At 42.5% G+C, this 15,794-nt stretch overlaps 1 protein-coding gene across 2 annotated transcripts in view; it reads right to left on the bottom strand.

Annotated features, from left to right (window-relative positions):
• Window positions 1-15,794, bottom strand: part of syne1b (spectrin repeat containing, nuclear envelope 1b) — an 87,703-nt gene that overhangs the window by 21,972 nt on the left and 49,937 nt on the right. For both annotated transcript variants that reach the window (XM_071525513.1, XM_071525510.1), the window contains 31 exons: window positions 15,514-15,669; window positions 14,946-15,098; window positions 14,643-14,825; window positions 14,334-14,471; window positions 13,811-13,996; window positions 13,380-13,502; window positions 13,075-13,257; window positions 12,578-12,721; window positions 12,249-12,437; window positions 11,793-11,933; window positions 11,367-11,480; window positions 10,733-10,894; window positions 10,006-10,200; window positions 9,194-9,370; window positions 8,001-8,192; window positions 7,182-7,313; window positions 6,578-6,678; window positions 6,317-6,470; window positions 5,974-6,105; window positions 5,701-5,856; window positions 5,080-5,289; window positions 4,799-4,900; window positions 4,549-4,668; window positions 3,876-4,076; window positions 3,478-3,651; window positions 2,837-2,968; window positions 2,433-2,629; window positions 2,103-2,235; window positions 1,277-1,459; window positions 942-1,091; window positions 261-437 (listed from right to left, as the gene is read on the bottom strand). In XM_071525513.1, coding sequence (XP_071381614.1) covers window positions 261-437; window positions 942-1,091; window positions 1,277-1,459; window positions 2,103-2,235; window positions 2,433-2,629; window positions 2,837-2,968; window positions 3,478-3,651; window positions 3,876-4,076; window positions 4,549-4,668; window positions 4,799-4,900; window positions 5,080-5,289; window positions 5,701-5,856; window positions 5,974-6,105; window positions 6,317-6,470; window positions 6,578-6,678; window positions 7,182-7,313; window positions 8,001-8,192; window positions 9,194-9,370; window positions 10,006-10,200; window positions 10,733-10,894; window positions 11,367-11,480; window positions 11,793-11,933; window positions 12,249-12,437; window positions 12,578-12,721; window positions 13,075-13,257; window positions 13,380-13,502; window positions 13,811-13,996; window positions 14,334-14,471; window positions 14,643-14,825; window positions 14,946-15,098; window positions 15,514-15,669 — 4,890 coding nt within the window. The remainder of the gene's footprint in view (window positions 1-260; window positions 438-941; window positions 1,092-1,276; window positions 1,460-2,102; window positions 2,236-2,432; window positions 2,630-2,836; window positions 2,969-3,477; window positions 3,652-3,875; window positions 4,077-4,548; window positions 4,669-4,798; window positions 4,901-5,079; window positions 5,290-5,700; window positions 5,857-5,973; window positions 6,106-6,316; window positions 6,471-6,577; window positions 6,679-7,181; window positions 7,314-8,000; window positions 8,193-9,193; window positions 9,371-10,005; window positions 10,201-10,732; window positions 10,895-11,366; window positions 11,481-11,792; window positions 11,934-12,248; window positions 12,438-12,577; window positions 12,722-13,074; window positions 13,258-13,379; window positions 13,503-13,810; window positions 13,997-14,333; window positions 14,472-14,642; window positions 14,826-14,945; window positions 15,099-15,513; window positions 15,670-15,794) is intronic.

Here is a 15,794-nt window from a genome sequence, read left to right on the forward strand (position 1 = left end):
TCTTATGTATGTGTAATAGATAATATTAAATGCTGAAATGGCAAAAAAAAATTATATTTATATAAACAGCAAGGAAACTGCACAGGTTCGAAATGCCAAACATTGATCCACAATTAAGACATGGTTTAATCATTTAAATAAGTAAAATATATACTGTTAACCCTGATAGCCAAAGAGCACCAGCTATTTTTGCACTGCTACATGATGCTGGTGGCCATGCTTTGTGCTTTGGATTTCAGTGTCAGCAGTTGTGGCCTCACCCTCTCAGTGATTCGGCCTTGTAATATCTGCCAGCGGTGGTTCATGGCACCCAGCCTCTCTGCAAAGTCTGTCTTATCACTGCGCTTGCTCTCCACATCCTGACCACTGATCTGCAGCACTGACTGGTTGACAAAGTCCACAGTCAACTGCTTACAGCTTATATCTACTCTGAAGCCCTAAAGGGAGGAAACAAAGAGTAGATTACAAGACAATTACAATTATAGTAATAGATTTATAATCAGAATTATAGATTACATTAGAATTATAACTAGATTTGTAAGGGTACATAATGGAAAATAAATACTAAATGCAATCCGTAAATTATTTAGCCATCTAAATAAATTGGATAAGTTGGATATATACACATACAGTATGTTCCTGAGAATAACTCAGTACACTGTAGGTCTATTTTACGTCAATGTTTACAAACTCTGAAAATATAAACAAACTTTTCACAGCCTCAAAATACATGTAATTCATGTATGTATTCATGTATAGCTGTCATATACTGTCCTTTTATCAAAAGCTCAGACAATAAACTTTGTAAACAGAGTAAAAATAATGTTGTCAAACCCAAAAAACATGCATGTAAACAAAGTCAGCAGTGGAAAAAACAGTGGTTAAGAGATTCTGTACTATTACAGACTGAGGCTTTATCATGTAATTGGAAAGTCCACTACCTTGTACTTTTGCAAGTAGTCCTGGATGACCGTTGACCCCACTGCACTCTTGAGGTTTTCCTCATCCTCCTCAATGATATTCTCCATCAATGACATCCAGTTAAACAGCTCAGAGATGGCATGACGGGAGGCCAGCTTCTCCATTTGGATCTGACAAATAATTAAACCCATTAGACCGGCATATTGAACATCCAGGAAGGAAAACCGCACATGCTGCGAGTTAGAAGGCAACCTTTCGTGAATAACTTCTGTATAAGAGTCAAGTGGGAGAAAGGTGTAATCCTATTTGCCCTGGGGCAGCTAAGCCTGTTTAGTCCCGCTGCATGTGGCAGTACCTGATGCAGCTTCTCCTGGACCACTGGGATGCGTGTGAGCAGCTCAGTCCACTGAGCGTCAATGCGTGCCAGATCAGACCGCAGCACCGCCGTGTCCACTTTCTTCAGCCGCAGCAGCTGGTTGCCCTCGGTTACTACTGAGCTCTTCAGACTGGACTTGCCTTCGACTTCCTTGGAAAACTCCTGAGACAGAGAATGGCAGAACTCATCAGCTGGCATGGAATCAAAAGTATATTTTATGATACTTTTATGACTACTTTTACTACTACTATTAGTATTGCATATGATAGGATTATTACTACTATCACTAATAATAATAAATTATCCTAATTGCTGTTATTATACAATAAAGTAATGCTGCTCTTATATAGTGTGTATGTATAAAACTGACAGAAAAGAGAAAGTTGGTAGAAAGAGAAATTATGGCACACAACCTGTGCTGGACTCACAGCATTTGCATAGTATGGGCCACTGACCAATTACAAGACTCATATAGACTCACCTAATTTATATTGATTTTCGTATTGATGTACACAGTATATAGTGGGTGGTGGTAGCCTAGAGGTTGGAGCAGTGGGCTTATGACTTGTTGCATGGCTTGAATACCCAGACTGGCTGGGACAATGCGGGTGGGGACAGTGAACACTCTCGACTCCCAATAACAAGTGGAGCTACTAAGTGGCCAACACTGGAAGACTGTGTTGGTACTGGGCAGATCCCAGGTGTAAAGGTGTGTAATTGTATGAATGTGTAGCAGGGAGTTGCTGGAAAAGAGCATGACTGTCTGGATGAATAAAGGTTAAAAAAAATTAGGGTGTGGCCTCACAAGGAAGGCAGAGAGATGGTCTCTGACAGTCTCCAGCTCCTGGGGAACCAACACTGCCTGGGTGTTCCAAAACTCCAGACGCTCCAGGGCGGACTGCAGCCATTCCTGAAGCTCCACAGACTCCCTCTGATACCTGGAAGAAAACTGCAGTTAAAACACAGCTGTAAAAAAAAAAGAATGTCATGTAATGATGCTGAATTCCAAAATCACATATATATTGGTGCAGGTATCATAAAGATCACATGCTGAAGACTCTTTTTTATCCTTTTTTGTGAACCAAATTTCCCCACTGGCGCGTAAAAGCAATTCTGATTCGGATGTGTTTCTGACCTGGTCCAGTGTTTGAGGATGGCGTCCAGGCGCTGTAGTTCCTTGTTGACCTTGGTGGTGTTGCTGAGCCAGTGCTCCCCCAGCAGAGTGAGCTGATTCTCCAGCCCGGGACAGCACACTGACAGCAGCAGACGCTTGCCCTCATCCAGGACCTGGTATAGCCTGTGCTGGTGCTCTGTCAGTCTCCCCTTCAGGCCCTACACAGAGAACAGAAGGTTAACCTAAAGAGTAGAAAAGTGGGCTTGTAACCGGAGGGGCGCCGGCTGAGAAAGTCTGGGTGAGGGAAGAGAATGATTAGCCGTTCCTACTTTATAAACTGTATCATATCCAAATAGAATCCTGTATAGGCTATCTAGGGTTATTATGCCATCAGTATTAAACTATGTATTGGTGTCAATCTGTACCTGATACAATGAGATCCTGTCGGCGAGCTTCTCCTCTGTCTCCTCCACCAGGCCAACAGTGGGGATACTACCCTCCACTATCTCCAGTTGTCGGTACAAACTCTGGTAATCCTGCACCAGGCGGCACCAAGTCTGAAAAAACAAGAAGACACAGAACATTTGGGATTAAATAACATGCAAGCCAATGTAAGCTTGACAAGAATAATTTAGCTTTGATGAATAACAATAAAAATGTAATATATATAGTATATGAATGTATTAATTAGTTAACATTTCCCTCATTGGGGTTAAATCTGATCAGGCTGGTTTTGCATGTGATTTCCAGGGTTCCTACATATTTTTGTGAATGAAATCCTATGACTATTTAATGACGAATAAAGATATTTCCATGAGCAGTATTTGTCAATATTCAAACCTTCAATTTTCTTGAATAGCTCATTTGAATGTCTTGTTTTGTCAAGCAGCAGCTATCACTTGAGACTTGTAGTTATGTAAAAATTAGGGGATAACTGTTTCCAACAACCAAGCCTCACATTTTTTATCCCTTTTCAATTGCATTTCCAAAACGTTTTGAAAATGCCATGTGGCCTGCTATTTAAAAAAAGAACAATGGTTAACACACATTGTCTTCCCTCTCTCACCTCCAGGATGCACTCCAGCTCGACACCTTTACTGTGTGCCTCCTTGAGGACGCCCTGAGCCTGGGCCAAGGTCTCCTCCAGGGCCTGGCTCTCTTTGGGAAGCACCAGGCCACTGATTTTCCTGAAGAACGTCTCTGTTAGAATCATATGGGACTCCAGCCCCTGGAAGAACTCCTGGAAAACATAATCACATCATCAAACATACTTAAGTCATTTTATTTCCGTACAGATAAAACAAAAGGCCCATGGTTAAAAACAGTTTAATAGGCTCAGTATTTGTAGTAATGTGTCAATCATTCATGCTCTTTACTTTCAGTCAGTCTGTCTTCAGCATTGCTAGCCTTTTTATCATTCCTTAAGTCCTTAATTACTTTAGTGGAATGCAAAATTCACCAAACCTTATGTTTGTCCAGGAGATTCTGGACTTCCTCCACAGAGCTGGCGACGATCCTTTGGTCGGCAGCCATCTTGTCCTGAGCTGTGTCCACCAGGTCCTGCAGGTCCTGCAGGGCACGCTCGTACTGTTCCTTCAGAGCCATGTTCTGGTTCAGCCCACTGTGCCGGGAACCCACCGTCATCACCAGCTCCTCATAGGCATCCTGAAATACACACAGAGAACATCAGGGTTTTTTTTTGGCTTGATACTATTTGATACTGAGTGGGACTTGCCAATATAGTATTTTCAAGATATTAGAGCAATGATCCCATAATATTGTGATTCTTAATATTTGCAAGAAAAAAAAATTAACTGTGTCCTAACAGCAAGCACTGTCTTGACTACCTATACCATATATTGCACCATGCAGTATATGAAAAATATCAACATCTTACATGACAATTTCAACATAGTACATTCAACATAGTACATATAATGATGTCACAACAGTGACCTAACATCCTAACATCATGCATCTAGGGTTTCGCAGAGCCTACGCGATCAAATCCAGAAAACCTGAAAATCAGCTGATATTTTCACTACACCATTTTAAATTCAATATAATGAAATGGCTTTTACTACATGGTTTTCAGACAGAGCAACCTTCAATGACAACTGTCAGTCAAACACAGTACCTGGAGTTTCAGCAACTTGTTTGTTGATATCTGATCCACTTGTAGCGCTGCTCCTCTGGTTTTGAGCTCTGTGATCCTGTGTTCAAAGTCTTTCAGACTGTCTTCTGAATTGGCAATGCCCTGAAAGAAATGACAATGCTAGTCAATGACCAAATCATATTTTTATTCTCATTTATAAGCAGAAATTGTGTGTGTGTGTGTGTGTGTGTGTGTATGTGCACATGTATGTGCCCAAGCATGTATTGATTACCTCCAGCTGTTTTGAGGCTGGCTTATCCATGGCTCCAGCTAACGTCTGTAGAATCTGGCACTTGGTCTCAATTAAAGCAGTTTGAAGAAGGTGCAACTCCGTCTATATTAGTCAATAGAAGATTTACTTGCACAAGAACCACACTACTACATAAACATATGGGTATACAATCAAACTAAATTTTGTTTGATTAAGGCCGTTCGAGACAGAAAACTTGGAAGGTCCTTTGACCAAAATGTTGACCACACAATAGAAGATGCAGGGATGATGAGGAAGCAAACCTGATAGGCTGTGAGTTCATGCATCCTGGTTCTCATGTGTTCACAGCGTTGCCCCAGAGCAGAACCCAGGGCTCCTAATCTCTTTTTCAGGCAGTCAAGGTTGTCCTCCAGCAGCGCCCGGTCCTCATGCCTCAGCCCTGTGGGCCCGGAGAGCAGAGCCTTGCTGTGCTTCACCTCCTCAGTCATGTGCCTCACGTCATTCTCCAAGGTCTGCAGAGAAGAGGGGAGTCCATTCAGCCACAAATAGGCACATTATCAACCTTAATTACAAAATTATATGATCTTGGAATCATGAGGTTTCATCTGCAGTATGTAGATATACTGCAAATTTGATGCTTTAGATTTTGAGTGTAACAGTTTTCAAATCCCATCGAGGAACACTGATGAATACTTTTTTTAAATTTACTGTTTTACCCCATATCCATTTTCTACATTTTCAACTTCAAACAGAAGACCTTTTTATAGAGATATATTTGAATAACAAATTTTCAACCGAAATGTAACCATATAATTCCTAGGTTACAGGTTTGTTCTTTAAAATCATTCTGCAAGATTTTGGTCAAGCTACAATGGACAATGCCAAATAATGGCACTGTCCAGAGATGAAGCCCAACCAAGTACCTCCTGCTTGTGTAGCTGGGTCTCTGCGTTTTCTGCCAGCAGCACTGAGCCAGAGAAGAGGTTGTTCTCCACATCATCCAGCCAGGTGGAGGTGGATGACACAGCTGTGTATAGCTGCTGCTCCATCGGCATCACCTGTTTCTCACCACCACCAGGCTACGTACACAAAGGAGAGTCACACATTTCCATTAACACAACAAGGGCAAACTAAATACTTAATGCTGCAATATAATATTTTAAAAATGTACAATATTATTATAGAAATAGTATAACCTGAGTAGTCACATCCTCCATTGTCTGTCTGAAGCTATCATACAGAGTCTTCAGAGAGGATTTGTCATGGGCCTGGGTCTCTCCTTTAAACAGTGGCCCAGCTGTGGTCACTCGAGAAGTTCTGGAATAAACCTGTAACAAGTGCAGTGTGTCAAAGCCATGCATCACATATATCTCAGAAAATAATAATGATAATAATGCAAGGTCAAATTAAATATTGGATGAAGTAACTCCGGCATGACAACAGTCCTTAGCTTTGAAAAGTAATATTAACAACAACAGCAACAATATCACCAACAACATACTACTAGTACTACTGCTACTACTAATACAGGGTTTGTACCGGCTGCTTGTGGTCCTGCTCCAGGGTTTTCTGTAGGAGCTGCAGTTTGGTTTTGAGCTCTAATCTCAAGCTCTCCCATCTCTGCCTCATCTGCTCCCGCGAAGCCTGAGCTTCCCTCTCAACCAAAGCCGCTGGTGAGAATGGCTCTGTTGTACTGCATGACGAAAGAAAAAGATGGAACATGACTTACATACATACTTAGCATTTTACTTTTGCTAATAGGTTACTAATAGGTTGCAACAACTAGTAGGTTGTAAGTACCTGGCACTGCTTGGTGAGGCCTGCTGGATGAGGATCTCCTCTCCTCTGCTGGCAACAGATTGAAGCAGCTTTTTCTGCTCTGCTAGCTGCTCCTCCAGCTCCTGACAACAAACATACAACACAACAACATCTGCTTAGATTCAAGCATTTCATGGAATAGTTTCCATCACAGCTTTTGAATTACTGCAATGGAATGATAAGTTATATAGATGTAGCCATCATACCAAATGTAGAAATGTAGTTAAAGTAGAGATTTTACTTTCCACTGCAAGCCTGCTGCATAATAACAAATGCATACTGTGCTATAGCTTCCTTGTTGGTGAAGAATAATTTAGGATTCAAATTTTGTTTATTTTTTTTCTTATCTGCCAGAGTGCAAAGGGGATAATGTAACAACAATGGTTTGAGAAAGGATATTTGTAATCAGTTCTTTTTTTATATTACATTAAAAAAAGAGAAAAGGCTACAGTAACTGCATTGGCTGTTGCAGAGGCTGTTGCAGTAGTAGGACAGATACATGAAAAAGGTCTCGGATAGCTACCACTACCCAATGCATTGCAAAGACTGAGTAGTGAAACAAGGGCAGAAGTATGTGAAAATTTACCCTCTGTCTCTGCAGACTGTCCTGGTGCTGTTGGGAGCGTGTGGTGCGGGCCTGGGCCAGCCAGTCCTGCACACTGGGACTCTGAGAAAGACTGGAGTCTGATTCGCTGTCCTCCTGCTCCTGCAGAGAACCCTGGGGTGGGACAGGACAGCAATATTACACAACAAGCATTATTTTAGAAGCACTCTTCAGCCAGGGACCATGACTATGAAAAGCACTGAATACATTTAGATTCACAACAGCAAGTGAGACATTTAATTGATAACAGTCCACATCAAATTATTCATTTTAATGACCACATGCTTAGTGAAACCATAGAGTCAAATCTAAGTTGATGATTGGTCGGTTGTGTCCCTTGTTTACCCAAAATATTATTTCTTCATTGGGAGTAAAGAATGGATAAAGCAAACAGGTGCCACACAGGAGCTTCATGACAGACACTGCATATTCTCTTAGCTGGTCTGTCATCTATTGCTATGCTAGAATGGCCTGTAGACAGATAGCAAATGGACTAGACACTAGGTAACTAGGTTGATATATTATTAATGCACTAATGATAAGGATGGTGCAAGCCCAAATGTAAAAAAGTTCTTCACAGTGCAATCAGACAAAGAAAAACAACAGATATGCCATTTGGGGGATGCTTTTATCTGAAGCATTTCACAGTGCCACAACTGCATACATTATAAGTAGGTGTGGCCCAGTGGGAATTGAACCACTAACCTTGTGGCAGTGTTAGGGACGTGCTCTGTCTCTCTGCATGCTGCATCACATGCACATTCACATTCACATGACTGCATCTCAACATCTCCACCTCACCTGGATGTTAATCTGCTTGTCCTGCAGCATCCTCTGCAGCTCCAGCAGACTGCCCTTCAACGTGCGGAGCTTCCTGGCTAGCTGCTCAGCTTCCTCCCTCGTCTCCGTCCGGCCCTCCAGCAGCAGGCTCTCGCTGTGCATGGACAGCTCCGACAGGGCTTGCACCTTCTCTTCGATCTCCAGCAGCATGTCCTGCAGTAGCAGGAGGAGAGAGGCCAGCTCAAACATGGTGTCCCGGTGCCTACAACAGCCTTCTACAGAGCAGACCCTCCAGACAGTGGCATTCAACCAGGGGGCCAGGGTCTGGCTGAACCCCCTACACCAGCAGCTTTCCCTGGGCACAGGAGAGGGAGAGTTCTCCCTCTGCCTTCATCCTTGGCCCACCTCTCCGGCCTCGCCTCCTGTGCAACATATTACCACTAATCCTTCACGCCCCATGCTCTGCAGCATACATGCTCTCACTCAAATTCAAAAGCAATTCCCCTGCGCAATAGATCATGGTGTCTTCTTGGTGAAAGTCAAGTCCAGTCAAAGATGCCCATCAGTGGTGTCTGAATAAACAAGTATTTTATTTAGCAATAGCGTAGCCAATACTCTGTGATCAGAAGCTTTAACAGGTTTTTCTAAGGAGGAGAGTAACCCGCCCCGCCGTCTAGGATTCCCCTACTTGGATATTCTAGTAGGACGGCCCAGCTTTGTCACCAACACCAATCCCCGCACGGGGATCTATTAATCATCAGAAAGCCACAACCCCTGAGCACTCGGGCCTATGCTGCTAACAGGCCTCTGTCTCACAGAGACATCTGCATAATCTGCTTAAGACTAGTGCTACAGCCGCTTAGGAGCCCAGCCATCTGAATGCCCCCTCTAACTCTGCTAATGCTCTTGTTTACCCACTGACAGGTTCCTGCCCCCCGGGGATGATCCATATGTGATAAGGGAAAAATATTTAAATACAATAGGGGTTTATGACGCAATGCTAAATAAACATTAGTGCAGCAACCAGAGACTGAGGGCTGAGCAGCTAGATAACAGTACTCTACAGTCGCTCGTGTCATTCCTGACAATTTGCAATGACACATATTTTTAAGTAACTTGATACCACCTTGAACTAGTTTGCGGTTGTATTGTAAAGTAATAATTCATATTTGTTGATTCCATTGCTATGAATGGACAGCAGGGGGAGCACTTACCTGACATTCGGTAAGCTGCTCATCCATATCCGTCTCCTCCAGAGGTTTAGGTTCTAGGATGGAGCTGACGGTGCTGTGCATAGCAGCCAACCATTGGTCCAATTCATCTGCCTGGGTGTAATAGAGCTGTATGGCCTGTTCTTGACGCTGACCCTCCAGACGATCGCTAACACGCTCCTGGGGCAGGGCACATCACATTTCACTTATCCCATGAATTTCTCAATTTAGTATCAATAAAGTACTACTAACTTTTCACAAAAAAGGTTGGTCTTTTCATGTGTCTAAGCCATTAAACCCAAATTAACGCTTGACTTATGCGTCCATTTGTTAGTTTGTCACAAACACAGGAAATACTGAGCATAGACAAGAGGGGTTGGGAAGAAGCTTAATGGCTTAATGTTTTAAATCATGAGAAAGTTGACATTCATAATATATAAAAAAAATATTAATTGTTCATGAATAATGGAGGAAAAGGGAGGGAATCCAACTGACAAGAGGAGAGGTTCAATTGCAGATGAGTCAAATTTCAGAAGCTAGAATGGAGTCTGCACACTGTAAGGCTCCTGTTGCTGCAGTCAATTTATTAGTGCCAAGTGAAGTGATATTTTGAGCAACAAATGCTCTTCATCAGACTGCAGTTGCTGAAAATGTAAAATGCTTGGTGGAATAAAATGATGACAAAAGGAGTCTTACAGTGTCCAGACTTTGCTTCATCCTTGTTTATGGTTTACCACTCAGTCGAGCATCTGCCTAGAACGTGGTCTGGGATGTGTGTGTGCAACTACTTTGCTTAATTAGATTTCACAAACTACCTCCAATAGCTGCTGTTTCCCTGAGGCCTTCATGTGGATGGTGGCCATCCTCTCAGCTAGAACAGCGAGGGAAGACTGCATGGCCAGCTGGTCAGCCATGTCCGAGTCCACAGCATCAGAGGCCAGTTCCTCTGTGAAACTTGTCTGCAGCCTGTCTATCTCTTCCTGGACGCTCTGAATCTCTTGCATCACATCCTATGGGGAATGGTGTTACAGTATTGTATTAGTAGTATTGGATGTATTTACTAACTTTATTTGCACCAACATAGCATTGGTCCCATGACAGTAGTTCTTTATGTATGTGTTTATTATATGTTGTACCCCAATGCCCATTTTCAGTACTGAAGATTGGATAGGCAGATATCTGAAAGTAATTACCCTAATTCAACTCAACTCCATAAACTAAATGGGACCAAAAGGGCAATGATGAAGTGTGGAGACAAAGGGAAACAAAGGATGTTAAACATTGAGAGATTTATGAATGCAGAGCAGTGCCATGAGTGGCCCCAAATATGTCTCCCACAGAACTGCGTAATTTGAAAAAATGTTAAGCCTTTTATGTATGACATTTTGAAAAAAAAAGAAAATGCCTCACAGTGCCATGAGTGCTTACATTTTTAACATGTATGACAACAATCAATCAAAACTCCTAACCGTGGCAGTGTTAGTGCCAAGCTCTTCTACCCATCAAGCCATTTAAGACCTTTACGTGAAGTACATGTCTCACCTCGTGGGTCTTGATGTGGCTATCTGGGCTCTTATCTCCCTCCAGAGGCTCGCTGAGCTTGGACTCCAAAGCCTCCATCTTAGAGGAGATAGACTGGAGGGAGCCCTGGTAACGCTGTTGCTTCTCCAGAGCTTCATACAGAGATCTCTGCTTCTCACTGATCTGTAGGAAGATGGATGGGACATAACAGTGGGTAAAGAGGTAAGATGAACAACATGCCGAACTTTGTTTACATTGCTTTTAACATATACTGTTTTCTTTTTTCTCCTTTAAAAGTGCATAAAACTCCCATATAGCACTTTGGAATGGTGTTTTGAAAATGCAGTATATAAAGATTATGATTATATATATTTTTTTTAAGTTTCTCCCTTGTTCACATAGTGTAGCTGAGTCCACTATTCAAGCACCAGTAGAACTTAAGAGAAATGGTAGGTTGCAGGTTCTTCTTAATGAGACATGATTCACAGTATGATGATTACTAGCATATTGGAGAGCAGAGCATGTGGAGAAGTGCATAAAGTAAACTAAACTGTGGTGAGTTCTTGTGTTTCAGTCGAAAACTGATTGTATCTCAAAACAAAGGTCACTGAGAATCAATAAACCACAAAGCTGAAGTGCTGTAGTATACACATACCACGTTCTTTAATGTCTCCCATGAGCGCTGCAGGTCATCTAAGGTGGCCACAGACTCAAATGTTGGGTCATATAATTCTTGGATGGGAGCTCTTGTGAGTGTTCCTCGCACCATCTAAAAGAAGCCACAAACAGAAGTAGCAGTTAAGACAAGGAACTAAACGCAGTGCATGGCCACACGAACTTGGTGCAGAGGTGCAATATGATTGGTCAGTAGTCATGGATTATTAATGACTGATATGATGGAGACAGAGAAGACTGGAGAAAAAGAGAGGGTATGACATGCAACAAAGATTCAACCTCATAATGCTACAAGTACAAGGTATGCATAATATCCTGCTGAGCCACCAGGGCAATCCACCATGATGACAGTTTGAGAAGAAAAACAGCAATTTCCCAGTGAGAGAAAGAGAGAATAGGCGGATACCTTGTTAAAAGAGGCTTCAGTGTGAGTGATGGGAGAAGGGGAGCGACAAACAGGAGGAGAAGAGACCTCACTGTTAGTGCCCTCCTCCCCAGACTCCTCAGTGACAGGAGACAGGAGGGTGTGACAGCGACCAGCAGTCATCTGACCCGCCACACAGAAACCATTCACAGAAGAGCAGACATGCAAAGCAGATTGAGAATAGGAAAAATCAAAACATATTCGAAGGATATTTTCGATAAAAGTGTCGCAATACACCTCACAAAGACACTGAGTATTACAGAGAAAGCAAGCAAAGAGGTTTAAGTAATAACAATTGAAGAAATCAAAACTTAAGCAAAGCCCAGAAACACCCAAATGAGCCAATTGTTGTATTAATTAAGCAATGCCATAACTAATATGAACACCAATAGCTTTATCAATACATATACATTCTGTGTTGATAGTTTGCTCTCTTACCATGACGGCTTGCGCTGAGGATTTCTTGGATTTCTCCCCATCCATCTCTTCTAGCTCCTCAGGAAGTCCCTCCACATCACTCACTGTAAGCAGCATGGTGGCGTGTTTGGCTTTCACTGCCAGCATCTTGCATTTTGAGTTCAGCGAGGCGATCTGCTCCTGGTAACCTTTGATCTTTTGGGCCAGCTCCTATTCAAAAACAACACAATTCCAAAATGATTTCATGCAGTAACATATTTTTCACTTATACAGTACAACTGGGATGGGCTCCAGCTCCATGTGACTCTGAAAAGGAATAGGCTTAAAGTGAATGAATGAATGCACTATACTTCATGGTGAAGGATCTGGGCCTGCAGCTCCTGGATGTTGCTGGTCGGGATGGGACGGTCCTGGATGACACGATGGGCTTCCTCTATTAGCCCCTGCAGGTCTCTCACTTCCTGTTCATACTGCTCATACTGCACCACTGCCTCCTGGGAGACAACAAGAAGAATGTATTGCTACTGTTAGATGAACACCTCATATCTCCAAAATGTCAACTTTTCAGGAAGTAAGAAAGAAAATATACAGAGGACCATGTAATCTCTCAAATCAAGTAAAAACATTTCACAAGGTTTTTACCTGGAACATATTGTTTATGTTTGTGGCATCAAAGTATATCTTAATGGTTGCTTATCGTAATGTGACTTATTTGGATGCATTTTGACTCAAGCAGGTAGACGTGCTTCCCTACTGACACCGTACCACTGTATATTGTGTCAGAACACAGGACTGACAATAATGACATGTTGTTATTGTTCTGCATCAACAGTGCCCTCTACTGTACCTGTAGGATGTTGCACTGCTGGATGGCTATGTGCTGCAACTGACTGGCTTCCTGCTGCATACGCAGAGCCGTGCGACAGATGGCAAGGTTGGGCATCACCTCCTCTGGGACCTGCAGAGCACTCTGACACAACTGCACTGCCTGCACCTGCTGCTTGAAGCTCTCCATATCTGCCAGCAGACGCTGCAAAAGGGAAAGTTTATATTGTTTTTAACAAGCTAGAATGTGCAAAGCAAGCATCCATGGTGCTTCATAATAGATTTCTAAGCTACTATCACGGGTGCCTTTCAGTGTTGTGTGGTTACCTGTCTCTGAGCCAGCTGTTCTTTGAGGCTCTGTCGTGCCAACTCTGGTGAGGTCAGTGTGGCTTGGACCTGCTCCAGAGCAACGTGTAGGGCCTTAACTTCATACTCCAGGGCTTCCATACTCTGAGGACATATCATACATGGGTTAATTATATATTTATCATTTATTTATCTGCTCATATACACTATTACTCGACTAAAGTGTAAGCCAAGTATTTATGTTCCATTTTCAGCATCTAAACAGCTTTTCAAAGGAGCTACTAGAAGGTGCCTGAAAGCTTGTGTACAAGGTACAAGCTACAAATTATACTTTAGTAATCCTTCAGGGAAATTGTGTTGGTCAAGTGTAGTAAAAACAGGGCATGCAAGTAATACATTAATTTTACAAATAATTGCGTGACGATAAGGGATCAATAACTGTATCTCTGTACCTTATCTGCGTCCTGCAGGCTCTGCAGCCGTGTCCTGATGCTTTGCTGAAGCTCCTCGGTGTGTCGGCTGAGTTCGCACACCTGCTGGCTCATAGCCTCGACCTGCAGCACCTCAGACAGAAGCTCCACTTTCTCCCCCATGGACTCCAGGTCACCATGGAGCTCCCGAGACTCACGCAGGACGGCCTGCGCACAGGATAACAAGGCAGTGAATGAAGGGCGTGGGTGGTAAGGTTTCTTGGTGGGTAGAAAGACTGTCTTATAACCACAAGGTCACAGGTTCAATCCCTGCAACAGCCAATGTGCCAGGTTCTGTTGAAGTATTCTTCGACAAAACAATGAACCCCTACCTATCCAGTAGTGCTAGGTTTGAATCCAGCTCATACTATACTGTCATCCATCCATTTACATGTTCCCTTCCAAAACTAACACAGAGGAGGGTACACTACCCACTATCCTTTGTTTAAAAAAAAAAAAAATCAAAGCACCCAATCTAGGGTGTATGTCTGGATCTCCAACTCACCTGGTACATCCTTATCTGCTCCTGCAGATGAACAGAGGAGTTCCAGATGATGTTCGCCCTCACAAGGCTTTTGGCTTTTTCCGACCACCTCACAATGAAGTCCAGCATCTCATTATACTCATCTAAATAGCAGACAGCCTGAGGAGCCAAGATAAGAGTGGGCCTATATGATACCATGGCACAACTCCACAGAATAAAGCATGCTTGCCTAAATGCATAACACAATTCACGGATGATGTAGCATAAAATAACATTTGCTTGACCACAACGGCTGTACTATGTATAGAACACCTAAAAAAAACTACTGACCTTTTTGAGCCAGTTGTTCCTACAGTCTGCTAGCCGAGTTGTGTGGTGATGCATTTCTGATAGCTTGCCGATGGAGTCACTCAGCTGTTTGGCCAATAGGGGGTTTCTGCGACCAAACTCTTGTACAGCAGCATCCAACTCTGAGAGAGTGCGACCACAGCTGTCCAAGTCCTCAGCCATGCTCTGAGAAAGGAAATGGAATATGTATAACACAACATTTAATACCCGTGACAGTAAAGCATTTACAATGATTTCTCACATTATTATTATATCAAGACCTGGCTTCAACTTCAGCTCACCCACCTTGACCTCTTCTTTGGCATGATCAACATCAGGGGATTTTTCCTTGAATTTAGCGGAGATGGCTTTGAGTTTCTCAGACATGTCATGGATTCTCGAGCTGAAGTCCTCCTTTATGTCTCTGGTTTTCTGAATTTCTCTCTCTTTGGAAAGAACCTGGAAGATAAAAAATAAGAAACATAAACAAATGCCATACGCCTAAACTTGTTTTAATCTCCGTCACAGTAACATTCATCAACATATAAAACATTGCTGCTGTTGTGTGAAAACCTTATACCTTATAACTCCAATTATTTTTTCACTTCAAGTGAAGGATTGTATGTTACTCTATGGGTTGAGAAAATTCTCTGACCTCTTTTGCTTATGAAACCCTTTAAATACCCATTGGATAACGTCAAAAATGCCATCAAGCTAAAAACAAGTCTGTTTTTCTTAGTTCCTGAAAATTGACATTTTAGAGATACAAGGTTTTCACCCAACAGCGATTCCATGACATTTAGTAGACACATTTATACCAGCTGCCTCAGGTCTTATCATGTCTTATTAACATTCAAAACTATTCTGATGATACCTGGTCCTCAATAGCACCCAATGCGAGCGAGACCTCGGCCAGCTGCATGGAGATTTCAGAGGGTAGAATAGTGTAGAGGTCCAGGTACTTGCTCTGCTGCTGCTCAGCTAATTTATCCACATTCTGACGATAAGTGATCACATCGCCATGTACAACCTGTACACAAGAAATTAAGGACCCATGTAAACATTCTATCAAGGAATCCATATCATTTGAAACATCAGTTATTCAGATGGGAATGTTTCTGGCTAATTTATCTCATGCATTGTATGTTCAAGTAG

The sequence above is a fragment of the Centroberyx affinis genome, unplaced genomic scaffold (genome assembly GCF_046629955.1).
Source record: "Centroberyx affinis isolate AG114_WGS23_722 - 3 ecotype Tasmania unplaced genomic scaffold, CSIRO-AGI_Caff_v1 ptg001299l_1, whole genome shotgun sequence".
Taxonomy (NCBI): domain Eukaryota; kingdom Metazoa; phylum Chordata; class Actinopteri; order Beryciformes; family Berycidae; genus Centroberyx; species Centroberyx affinis.